Source organism: Phyllopteryx taeniolatus, chromosome 4 (genome assembly GCF_024500385.1).
Source record: "Phyllopteryx taeniolatus isolate TA_2022b chromosome 4, UOR_Ptae_1.2, whole genome shotgun sequence".
In the NCBI taxonomy this organism is placed as follows: Eukaryota; Metazoa; Chordata; class Actinopteri; order Syngnathiformes; family Syngnathidae; genus Phyllopteryx; species Phyllopteryx taeniolatus.
In genome coordinates, this window is record NC_084505.1 from 192,900 (window position 1) to 205,447 (window position 12,548).

The 12,548-nt window shown below is 42.1% G+C and overlaps 1 protein-coding gene across 7 annotated transcripts in view; it reads left to right on the forward strand.

Annotated features, from left to right (window-relative positions):
• Positions 1-12,548, forward strand: part of carm1 (coactivator-associated arginine methyltransferase 1) — a 200,798-nt gene that overhangs the window by 112,187 nt on the left and 76,063 nt on the right. For all 7 annotated transcript variants that reach the window (XR_009788317.1, XR_009788318.1, XM_061771988.1 and 4 more), the window contains 4 exons: positions 3,488-3,569; positions 9,707-9,792; positions 9,928-10,017; positions 10,159-10,296. Coding sequence is in view for 5 of the 7 variants with exons in the window: in XM_061771988.1 (XP_061627972.1) it covers positions 3,488-3,569; positions 9,707-9,792; positions 9,928-10,017; positions 10,159-10,296 (396 nt within the window). In the remaining 2 variants the exon portion in view is untranslated. The remainder of the gene's footprint in view (positions 1-3,487; positions 3,570-9,706; positions 9,793-9,927; positions 10,018-10,158; positions 10,297-12,548) is intronic.

Genomic DNA, 12,548 nt, shown 5'->3' on the forward strand with positions numbered 1-12,548 from the left:
CGACCCCTATGGCCCCTCCAACAGGTGGTCAGCCCATGGGAAGGGGGACCCGCGTTACCCTTTCAGGCTGTGCCTGGCTAGGCCCCATGGATGCAGGCCCGGCTACCAGGCGCTTGCCTTTGAGCCCCACCTCCAGGCCTGGTTCCAGAGGGGGGCCTCGGTGATAGGCGTCCGGGCAAGGGAAACCTAAATCCATATTGTTCATCATCGGGGTCTTTTGGACGTGCTTTGTCTGGTCCCTCACCTAGGACCTGTTTCCCATGGGTGACCCTACCAGGGGCGTGAAGCCCCAGACAACTTAGCTCCTAGGATCATTGGAGCACACAAACCCCTCCACTACGATAAGATGACAGCTCCAGTAGGGGAAGTGCGTTGCATTAGAAAAACAAACTGCACATTGAAAAATATGGAATATCAAAAAAATATGAAGAAAGACTACATTGGAGGAATAGTGTCAGAAAGAGATAACATATACTAGGTGTTATCCGACATGGTTATATAAGGATTTCACCCATGTAGTTTTGCAGTCTATTGCTCGTAAACTGTCTGAGGGTTTTTTTTGTTCAGTGTCTTGAGTTAGTGTGTAATTATTTCCCTCTTTAATGTCCTGTGTAGGCTTTAAACATATGGAATATAAAAAAAATATAAAGAAAGACTACATTGGAGGAATAGTGTCAGAAAGAGATAACATGTACTAGGTGTGATCCGACGTGGTTATATAAGGATTTCACCCCTGTAGTTTTGCAGTCTATTGCTCGTAAATTGTCTGAGTTTTTTTTTTGTTCAGTGTCTGAGTGAGTGTGTAATTCTTAACCTCTTTAATGAGTCCTGTGTAGGCTTTACACGGTCAGGGTTTTTGGGGCCGATCAGCGAGTTTAAAAAAAATTATAACCAATCACCGATCCGATCACAAGATGGAGCCATGTGTCTATTTAAATGACTTGTTCGTTTACTGTATATACTTGTATACTGCGTATCTAAAATATCTTGTCAGGTCATGTATTCTAATTAGTAAGGTCAAACCAACATTACAACATGACAGAAATAATTGGTGCTAACTTACTGTAATTAAATTACTTCATTGTAATTAAATTACTTCGCCCACACCAAAACTTTAGCGCATGATTCAACAGAATGCCGGCATGTTTACTAAAACCGTTAGTGCTAGCACTAGCTTGCTAGGCTACATAATGTTTTGTTGCCTGCTTGTGAGCCGTATCGTATCCCGAGCACCGGTGACCACCAGTACACGTTTTTCCCCATTTTGTCCTTAAAATACACACGACGCGATCCATTGTTGCTGTCCTGGCCGTGGTAACGAGTGTATCCGGTCGCGTTTGAGTTGACAAGCTTAACTCCAGTGATTGTAAAAGACGGGATGCCGTGGTATCGGAATACAAGATTTTATTGCAGTCGTCTGACATAGTGCAATCCGATCCAGGCATTACGTGTTGTCTGTCTCAGACGTGTTGTCTGTCCCACACCGCCAACAAGTTTTTAAAAAAAAATAACTTTATTGGCTGTGAGATATTTACAGTACTATGTCAAAAGACACGCAACAAGGCTAAAAATAAACCAGCTTTTGGATTCAAATATACTGTCCACAATGGCGACGCGCAGTAAATGTCTTTTGCGGAGCCGATCAATGACGCGATGGATCAGATCGGCGAATTATGACATTGAAGCCGATCAGCATAAAATGCAAATTATCGTCCGATACCGATCAGGCCGATCACATCGGTGTCAAGGTGAGTCCTGTGCCACGAGCCTGACAGTGGCTGGGAAAAAGCTGTTGTGGAATAAAGTCCATGGAACGGAGGTTAGAGCCAATGACCCTCTCTGCAGTCTTGAGGACCTGCTGAAGCATCTTCTTCTCAGCCAGGGTGGTATTCCCATACCATACTGTCATTACCGGTGGTGAGGATGCTTTTGACAAGTCCTCTGGATGCATTCATGAAGGCCTGACGTTTGACCCCGGCCTTTTTCAACATCCTGATGAAATACAGGCTCTGCTGAGCTCTTTTCACTGTAACAGTAGTGTTTTTTGCTCAACTGAGGCTCTCTGTGATATGGAGGCCAAGGAACTTGTGGCTGTCAGTCTGCTCCATGATAATCCAATTGATGGTGAGAGGCTGCAAGGTCGGGGCTCTCCTCCTGTAATCCATTATGCTCTTTTGTTTTGTCTGTGTTGAGGACAAGGTCCTCTCCATAAATTGTGGTTCTGTGAACCAGGTTGCTGTATGCAGACTCATCCCCTCCTCCTTTTTATTGTCATTGGGAGGGCATAGTCATATGTCTAAAGGGAGAATAATTTAGGGCCGAGGAAGCAGCCCTATGCTGCTCTCGTGCTGACTATTAGCTCTGCAGTGACCTTCTTTCCCATCCTTACCACCTTTGGTCTGTCCGTGAGGAAGTCAAGGATCCAGTTCCGGGTGGGTGTTGGTATTCCCAGGTCGGCCAGTTTCGCAGTCACTTTCAGTGGCCTGATCGTATTGAAGGCAGAACTGTAATCCAGGAACAATAGCCATGCGTAGGTGTTGTTACTGTCCAGGTGTTGAATAGTGGAGTTAAGTGCCAATGCTACTGCGTCATCCACAGATCTATTGGCGCGGTAGACAAACTGATGGGGTCCACTGTGTCAGGAACCATGGAATTTATACCAATTTTTTCCAGACACTTCATGGCAGCTGTTGTGAATACCACAGGTCTGAGATCATTCATATTTGTTATGTTGGTTTTCTTGGGGACCGGCACTATCACAGAGGAATTAAAGATCCCATATTTTGGCTATTTAGACCTCCATTGAGTGACTCTCTAACATGGACTTAGTATAAAAGTGTCAATTACATTTCAAAACTCACCGTGGTTTTGTAATTCCAGTATCTAGAAAAGGCCTCTCTGAGAGCTACTTCTGTTTGACCCAGTTTTGTATCCGCTTTGTCCATATTTGGCTCAGACTGCCCCCTTTCCTCTGATTGTTTGCCTCTGTGTAGAAGACCCACTGGTGAGAGCACACGTTTGTTGACAGCGCTGGCTCGGGAGTAGAAAGGGAAGATGGAGATCTGCGCTAGTGACATAGATAAGCTCGAAAAATTTGAATGACCTGATTTTGGCAGAAAAACATCTGGATCTCAGCAATGCGTGCATGATTTTAATTTATATTTCACGTTTACTGAGGCACCATAGAAACAATATTACGTCCCAAATACTTGGTTTTTAAAATTTGGGTTGCCAAAATACGGGACCTTTAAAGGTGCGAGGGACAGTTTCCTGTGAGCGGGAGATGTTGATGATGTCTGTGTATACCTCCGCCAGCTGCTCTGCACAGGCCTTCAGAACTCTTGGTGCCACACGGTCGGGTCCCACAGCCTCGTGGGGGTTCATTCATATTTGCATTCTTATATTCTGCATATTATTTTTAATGTATCTTATTTGCAACATTTTAAAACTATCAAAGCAGTGGCTCATCTATTTTTTGGTTCCTCAGGTACCAGCCCTCCTTCCATGGTGTAGACCTCTCTGCGTTGCGGGGTGCAGCAGTGGATGAGTATTTCCGCCAGCCAATTGTGGTATGTATAACAGAAGTCCTGAATAGGGGGACTCAAGTCTGGTTTGGGATTGTGTGCATTGTAACTCTCCCCATGTTACCTGAATTAACTTGTAGGAATGCTTGTGCGTCTCAGCTGAGTGTGTGACATAGAACCTTCAGCTGTCAATCACGTATGTGTCTGTGGCTCTTTGCGGTGCACATGGCTATGTCTAGTCAGGTTTATTTTCATCGCCCTGAATCACAACAGTCTCAAAGGTCTATTAAACAGTTACCTTTCCCTGATGCGTTGCAGATATGAGGACGCACACATTACACAAAACCAAGTGAGGCAGCGACTTCTAGGCAACAAGGCGACGCCGTACTGGCGAGCTCGCTGCTTTGTCAGCTTGCTAGCCAATGAGCCTTTTAGCTCGCGAGCTAGTGCACCTAATAAATCTGTTATCTTTCCCTGATGTACAGTGCCGCGAAAAAGTATAGGCCCTCTTTCTCAATTTCTTATATTTCTGCATCGTTTCGCCACTTTCATGTTTTAGCTCATCAAACAAATGTAAATGTCAGAAAAATATAAACCAAGTGAACTTAAAATGCTGTTTCTAAATGATTTCATTTATTAAGGGAAACAAATATTCAGTTACCTGGCCGTGTGTGAAAAAGTAATGGCCCCCTAAACCTAATAACTAGTTGGGCCATCCTCAGCAGCAACAGCTAAAATCAAGCATTTTCTATAACTGGTAAGGAGTCTTTCACAACTCTGTGGAGATATTTTGCCCAGTCTCTTCCTTATTGTTGTGTCATGAACACTGACCTTAACTGAGGCAAGGGAGGCCTGCAATTCTTTAGCATTTGTCGTGGTCTCCTGGATAACTCATTGCTGTTCTCTTGGTGTAATCTTTGTCGGCCGGTCACTTCTAGGAAGGTTCACCGGTGTTCCATAATTTCTCCGTTTGAGGTTAATGGCTCTCCCTATAGTTCGCTACAATCCTTAAGCTTGAGAAATGGCTTTGTAACCCTTTCTATGAAACTATGAAAAAATACTGTATAAGAATTTGAGAAGGGGGCCAGTACTTTTTTATGGCACTGTATTTTCATTGCGGGGGCCCTTGCAGGGCGCAGCTGTAGCTAGTTGGATGGGCCCCAACGCCGGTGCGCCAGAACGTGAGCGACTACTACAGCTGGCGGGCGGTGGCGGAGATGTCCGGTTTGCCGCTGTCTCGCTACATGCCGCATGTAGGGGCACACAACAGAGACACTGTATCCCACACACTTCAGGGAAGATGTATTTTTCCAGGTTATAGGTAGACTTTACGCCGATCCGATCAATGATGTCATCGATTGACTCCGCACAAGATATTTAACTCCGCGTCGCTGTTGCGTATGAATCCAAAAGCTAGTTTATTTTTAGCCTTATCACGTCTTGTGGCGCAGTACTGTAACTATCTGTCGGCCAATAAAGTTTTTTCAATCTTGTTGGTGAAAAAACACATCATCGGTGTGGGACTATTTTGCGGTGTCTCAGACAAACAACACCAAAGTTATTTGCAGTCTGTGCACAACTGAAGTACGTCGTGGGAACGTCATCTCAATGCTTCAACACAAGTGTGCAGTGTATTTTGGCACTGAATTCTAACATTCAGTTCCGCTGTGGCCCAATGGTTAAGATCATTGCCTGCCACTTGGGGGACCTAGGTTCAAAACCCCGACTGGACCATCCGCCAACATCCCCCAGACTCACGGCTGTGGTGTCCTTGAGCAAGACACTGATACCCCGAAATGCTCCCCGGGCGCTTCAGCTGCCCCCTGCTCCAGTGTGTTCCACTAACATGTGTATGTGTTCACTGTGATGGGTTAAATGCAGAGAACAAATTTCGTGTGCATGCATGCATGTTCATGACAATAAAAGATGATGGTTCTTCTTCTTCTTCAAAATAAGTTTTTTGACGGGGAGGAGTGCAGGAGTTTATGATGATGCTCTGTCATTGTCAAGATTGCAGACAATGTTAATGAGGCAAAAATGCCATTAGATGGCAGCGATGCACCATTTTAGAATCAATATCACTCCCAGTTTGCTCAGTACAACACACATAAGACTATGAGTTAAGAGGAGGAATGGCAGCCATCACAGGTTGCAAGTCGGACTAATTTAAGCATTTTACACCCGAACAGATAATCTATATAAATAGATTTCGCAGAGTATATATTGTGGTCGTTAGTAAAAGTGTGTTTCACAAATGTGACAAAGTACAACTGATCTTGAACGTATGACGAGGACACATTTCGCCATATAAACACCCACTAAAGAATACGAGTCCATAGCTTATGTGACATTCGGTGTATATCGGTAAACACATTGATATTTTGCTATGAAAACCTATTCCTAAATGTTGTTTTAGCTTGTTCCTATTATAAAACCCCTGTTCAGATGTTAGGGGTGTCACAAAAGCCCAAAATATTTTCATCAAAGTCACTGTGTGCTTCATATTGTTTCATTTTTTAAAAAAAATTGCCTTTGGTTTCTGGAAGGGCCAAATATAGTAAAACCTACCTGTATTTTACTGCTGATTACTAAAAAAACGGAAAAGGGTACGAGTTATTTTTTCCTGGTGAAAGATGGGAGTCTATTATTTCATTTGGTAGCTTCGGTGTTTATCTGAACACAATACTCTGTAGGTCTGGAAAAATCAGTCAGGCTGGGGTTGGATAGGGGTTGTCTTTTCTGAAAAAGTCTGGCATTGAATGAGTTGAACAAGAATGAGGTTCATGGGAGAACACCAAGGGAGAAGACATTGCTGTCTAAAAAAACCCAAAAAACTGTGCTGGTCATTTGCATTTGAAGTTTGCTAAAGAGCACTTGGATGTTCCAAAATATTCTGTGGACAGATGAAACCAAAGTTGAACTGTGTGGGAGCAACACACAACGCTAGAACCCCTGTACGCTAATTCCCCTGTAGTTGGAACACAGCCATTGGTCAAGATGGCGGACCACCACCCCAATCTGTCAGTCCAGAGGCACTGTCCACTATGTCCACACAATGTTGCAGTGGAATGTCAACCAAGAAAGCCCCACAATATCCAGAAAGGGGCCCTGGTGAACCCAATCTGACAAGGGAAAACACGGTCCAATTATATTGTTGTCAGCATGGGAGATCTTGTTAAAGTTGTTTAATTATTAAGGCTAGTTACGGCGAATATTTTTTTTTTTACAGCTTCGTATTTCATAGACCATTTGCACAAGTGAATAGTAATAGAAACATTTTGCAGCACAGGGTTCTCATTTGATGTGCATCCCGCGTCTGAGACGCACAAAAATGATGAGGGATGCGTAAAGCATGGTGAATCTGCGTTCGCAGACGCACAACATTGCTTTACTATGTATGTGTGCAAGGCTCGAATTAAGTGGCCTCGCATCGCAGTTTGTGAGTCAATATTCACATTTTGTGCATCAAAGAACACAATGTAAGGCAAAACTGTTAATCAGTTTTACCGTGCAAGACGGTTGCGAAGACGGAAGCAGGCAGGGTTGTATGTGACACAACGCGCTTACGTCACCGATGTGTGGACACGGAAGTGAAGCTCTTCGGTTGAGGAGCTGAACAACGGTTGCAAGATGCGACACTGAATTGACAAGAGAGAGAGAAAAAAGACAAATGGTGAAAGTGTGATAGCATTTCATAGTGAAATGCAAGCAGAGTACCCGTTTGTTGTAACACGGACGTTTCTGACTGCAGAGTATGACGCCGCGTCGCAGGACCTGAGAGACAGAGGTGAAGTTAACAAAATCAGTAAGCTCAACGTTACTCTAGTTTACTAACATAACATTCGTCCTGCGGGCTGCGGATTATCTCTTATAATTATGAGTACCGTCGAATGTGTTGCTTTTTAATAAAAAAGATTTTACTGTAACAAGTATAGTATAACGCAGCCTTTACGATACATAGTGTGCTTTTTGCTCAGTGTAGTCAGTGTGTGACATATGGCCAGTATAGTATACTACCATCTGATCTGTAAGTGGCAAAACCTTGAGTCAAGTTGGTGAAAAACATGCCAAATGTGGCCAGAGAGGAAATAGAGTAAAATGGATCATCAACATGTACCCAAACAGGAGGGTTTTTGCTCTATGGCAAGATGCATTATCATCTTCAAAAATGATGTAATCGCCAAACATCCTTTCAATCAGAAATCAGAAGTGTCCAAAATCTCTATGTAAACTTGTGCATTTATTCAATATGTAATGACTGCCATCTCTCCTGTGCCTATACCTCACATGCAGCTCCATGTCATTAATGACTGTGGAAATTTGCATGTTTTCTCTAGGCAGACATCTTCATAAATCTCATTGGAGCAGCACCAAACAAAAGTTCCAGCATCATCACCTTGCCCAATGCAGATTTGCGATTCATCACTGAATATCACTTTCATCCAGTAATCCACAGTCCATGATTGCTTTGCTTTATCTGCCCACTGTAAGCCTTGTTTTTTTCTGTTTCGGTGTTAAGGATGGCTTTCGTTTGGCTCTTCTCTGTGTAAATTTCCTTTAGGCGGTTTCTTACAAGTTCGGTCACAGACGTTGACTCCAGTTTCTACCTCGTATTGTTGTGCATTTTCTATTTTCAAGACATATTGCTGTTTTCTGTCTTGACGCTTTGAGGTCTTCCTTGGTCTACCAGGATGCTTCCCTTTTACAACCTTCCCATTTTGTTTGTACTTGGTCCAGATTTTAGACAACCAACATCTTTTGCAACATTCCGTGATATTTTACTTTAAGTTTTTAATTCTCTCCTTTGTTTCAACTGACATCTTGTGTTGGAGCCATGATTCATGTCAATCCACATGGTGCAACAGCTCTCCAATGTGTGAGCACTGTTATTTAGCTGCTGACTAATGAGTATATTCAATCTAATGTAGGTGTTTAAGAACTGAAAACTACAACTGGATTTCATATTTTACTCGCGCTTTGTGACTGAAAATTGTGACTGCAATAATTTTCTTTCTTGCTTATTTCTTCTTTCTGACTGTCTTTTCACCTCCAAGACATTCTTAGCTAACTCTTCCTTTAAAATAACCCCGACTCCATTTTTCTTCCCATCTACACCATGGTAAAATAATTATAACCCTGCCCTAAGCTTCTACCCTTACTGCCTTTCTGCCTGCTCTCCTTGATACACAATACATCTTTCTCCTAATCATTATGTCAATCAACTCCCGAGCTTTTCCTGTCATAGTCCCACCATTCAAAGTCCCCACATTAAGTTCAAGGCTGTGTGCTTTCCTATTCTCTTTCTGCCTTACAACCCGCTTTCCACCTATCCTTCGTCTTCGACCCACAGTCGTTGAATTTCAACGTCCGCCACCGCCGCCATGAACCTACAAGGCGCCAGTGGCGGACGTTGTTAACCCGGGCCACAACCGATCCGGAATGGAATTCTTTGGATGAACGCTCATATTTGTTTGGCAATATTTTAAGATGGATGCCCTTCCTCACACAACCCTCTGCAACAGTTTGCTCTGTTAAACATCATTAAAATATGGCAGCTTGCTATCAGAGGATTTCCCAGTGTGCCTAGCGCCATTGTATAGTTTTTAAAATGCTGTTTCATGTCAGTTATTCCTTTAAACCCTTAAATAGTTGTAACAATGTGAATGTTTGTAAACCTTACTGTATGTTTATCCTCCCTGTGCATATTGTTGTTGTGTCTTAACATTATTTTTGTGTTGCACCACAATTGAAAGTTGCCTCCAGACACATGACCCGTCTAGTTTTCACTAACGTGCGAGTCGGCTCAAGTGACAATGTGCATGTGGGAGGGGAAAACACTACGGTGCGCCACAGTACTAAACACATTATTAAAACGCAAGTACATCTCCGTAATACGAACATAACTAATTAGTAATATTAATTGTTATAAAATACATCTGGGCAACAAAACACACCTGTGAGACATAAATTCAAATACTTGCCTCACATGAAAAATAGGTTGATTCAAACAAAATGTGCTCTTTATTGTGCATCATATCCTTTGATGTTAGACCCACATGTTTTCATTCTACAGCAAAAATCAAGGATTTGGCCTCATTGTTACAATACCTTTGGAGGGAAGTGTATGTAGCATAGTTTAGATTTTACACTACTTTTGCTTGAGCTCAGATCTCCATCCACAGGACACATTTGATATCCGTATACTGATGGCAAAGTCAGTCAAATACACAGTCAACTTTCTGGAGGCCAAAGAAGAGGATCTTTACAGGTGTGTATTCCCACATTTATTACAGGTGTGTGAGTGTGTGTGTGTGTGTGTGTGTGTGTGTGTGAGAAAGAGAGAATCTAAATTATTTTATTGAATGTCTTAGATGTGTTTGGTACCTTTTCCATTGTCTTTTAGGATAGAGATCCCCTTTAAGTTCCACATGATGCACTCAGGCCTTGTCCATGGTCTGGCTTTCTGGTTTGACGTGGCATTTATGGGATCAGTGTAAGTCTCATTATAACGCATTAGACTGATAATGCCTCCTTTAATTTAGCCTAGTCTTTCGTGCCACCAAGCGATTGCTGCCTTAAAATTTGTCCCATATCTTTTTCTCATTGAAGCTCATTGTTTGTTCTCTCACAACAGTATGACAGTATGGCTGTCCACTGCACCTACAGAACCTCTTACTCACTGGTATCAAGTACGCTGCTTGCTACAGTCTCCTCTCTTCACAAAGGCTGGGGATACGCTGTCTGGCACTGCACTACTAGTGGCCAACAAGAGGTATGATTGTTGTCTGTGAATAAGGAAACTGCCAGGCCAGAAATTAAGCGGTGGGAATGTATTGGATTTCTACTTGTCAGCTAAATTTTGCATGTTTAAAGCACAAATACACCATACAGCTGTTTCTCAGCAAGTGGTGCTTTGAGATATGAGTGACCCGACTTACAAGTTTTTCAATATGAGCTGTCATTCAGGCTATTTTTTGCTTTGAATTGCAAGCTCAAACTTGAGTTATGAGCGCTGTAATTAACACACTTCACAATAGCAGCACTTTGGCAAATAGTGAACAATTCTTCAAAAAATGGTTTCAAGCTGTTAAATGCCACTCCCAGTTGAAATTTACTCTCAAAGTAAACATAAAACAAAGGGAATTACACTTTGTGTACGTGCATGTTTATGCATAATACTATGTGTTAATATATGTAGTTTAGCTGGACTTTAAAAATGGATGGTTAAAAAGTGAACACACATTCTACTTAGTTTAGTGCCTTACTTCGTCTGACAGACGTTGACATTGTTCGCCTGCCTGCTAAATCATGTTATGGTCCTGCATCCACCCGTTGGTAAACTAATTGCACATTAGAGCCCAAGGATTTTTAACATCTAAATGTAGGCACTGACTTGATACACAAGTGACAATATTCAGCGTAGCCTACACAGCATAGGCAGTTTTTTGCAAGTCCGTCATGTTTCCTCCGCCATCGTTTTTGATTACTGCAAAGCCAAAATTTGTTCATACTTCTAATATAAGCTTCCTGGGAAGTTCACGTTTGTTTTTGCGCTGTGCTCCTTTCTTCCACTGTGCATGCGCATCTCCCAGTGCGCAGGGAATCATGAGAGATATGGTTTGCTACTCAGACCAGCCCACTCAATAGCGGCAGAAAAAAAAAACATACTGATACTTCCATGATCTGCTGCTATGTCACAAACAAGAAAACTAATCAAGTAACACTTTTAACGTCTTTATCATTGAAAGTGCTACAAATCACACAAACACGCATCCTTGTAGTCTGCTGTGAGTAAATTCAAAGCATTATTTCCTAGTATTGATACAATCGATTGAGTATCTTTTAAAATGATTCAAATCGATATATTTTCGTCTGGAAGGCTAACTTGCCGAGCAGAGATCGATCCATTTTGATGGTAGGAATATAATTTGATACATCGATAAAATTAAGGAATCATGACACCACTCGTCACTACTGTGTGTTTTTATACAGTACAATATTATGGAGTGCTCATTAATATATACATTACAACAATTTGGGTTGTTTTTCTTGTCATTTCAATAGGAAAAGATGATTGAACATAAGTGTTGAGTTACAAGTGTGATCACGTAATTAATTAAACTGGTATCTCAAGGCACCACTGTATATTAATTAGTGGGTGAACGGGAGGCATTCCCTCTGTGGACATTATAGGTTGTCGCTTTATGAATTTCAGTCCATGGATTTTCTTTCATTAGTCCAAGAGGGGACCTGCCACATCAAATATGGCGGATGCGCTGATGTAGCACAGCAACAAGTCAACCCACTCAAGGCGGTGTCTCTATATTACATATATCTATGCTAACACATTCACAATCATAGTTTTTAAATGCAATTGGTGAGCTAAGCTGTGACGTTAACCTAAGATGTGACGCTAACCTAGCTTACCTGCATCTATAGGTTTTTCAGAGTGACAGATGAAGTGAGTGTCTTTGTCCACTATCTTTGAGTTGCAAACCTTGCATGTTGCCATAGTCTTTTTCCCTATTTTATAAAAAACATAATCCTTGAATACAAATAGAATCATCTTTAGAGCTCCCTCCATGATATTTGGTTCATGAGGTGGCCTCTGCACTCCTCCTCATAGCACCTTGGTGGCCAGGTTCACGCACACTACTCTGAAAATGATACATTTTCTTTCAAAAACAAAATGCACTTTACTGTATGTTGACAATTCTGATTTTCAAATGTAGTAGTAAAAGTCGGGTTGTAGCCAAGCAAGTCACAAGTCCTGAAATTGGTGATTCGAGTCTGACTTGAGTTAAGTAAGGCTAAAATCAATGACTAGCTTCTTTATTTTGGAGGATTCTCACAGATCTCAATATTGAGGTTTCCGTCCTTCCCTGCCCACAACTCGCAGTCCAAAAACGGCAACATCCTCTTCAATGTCTTCCCAAGTGAAAAGGATGTTTCTGTCCTCAAGAGTTGCTGTGTTCAATTGAAAAATCGACATTGTAGACTTTGATTTTAACCCATGTGTAGCGA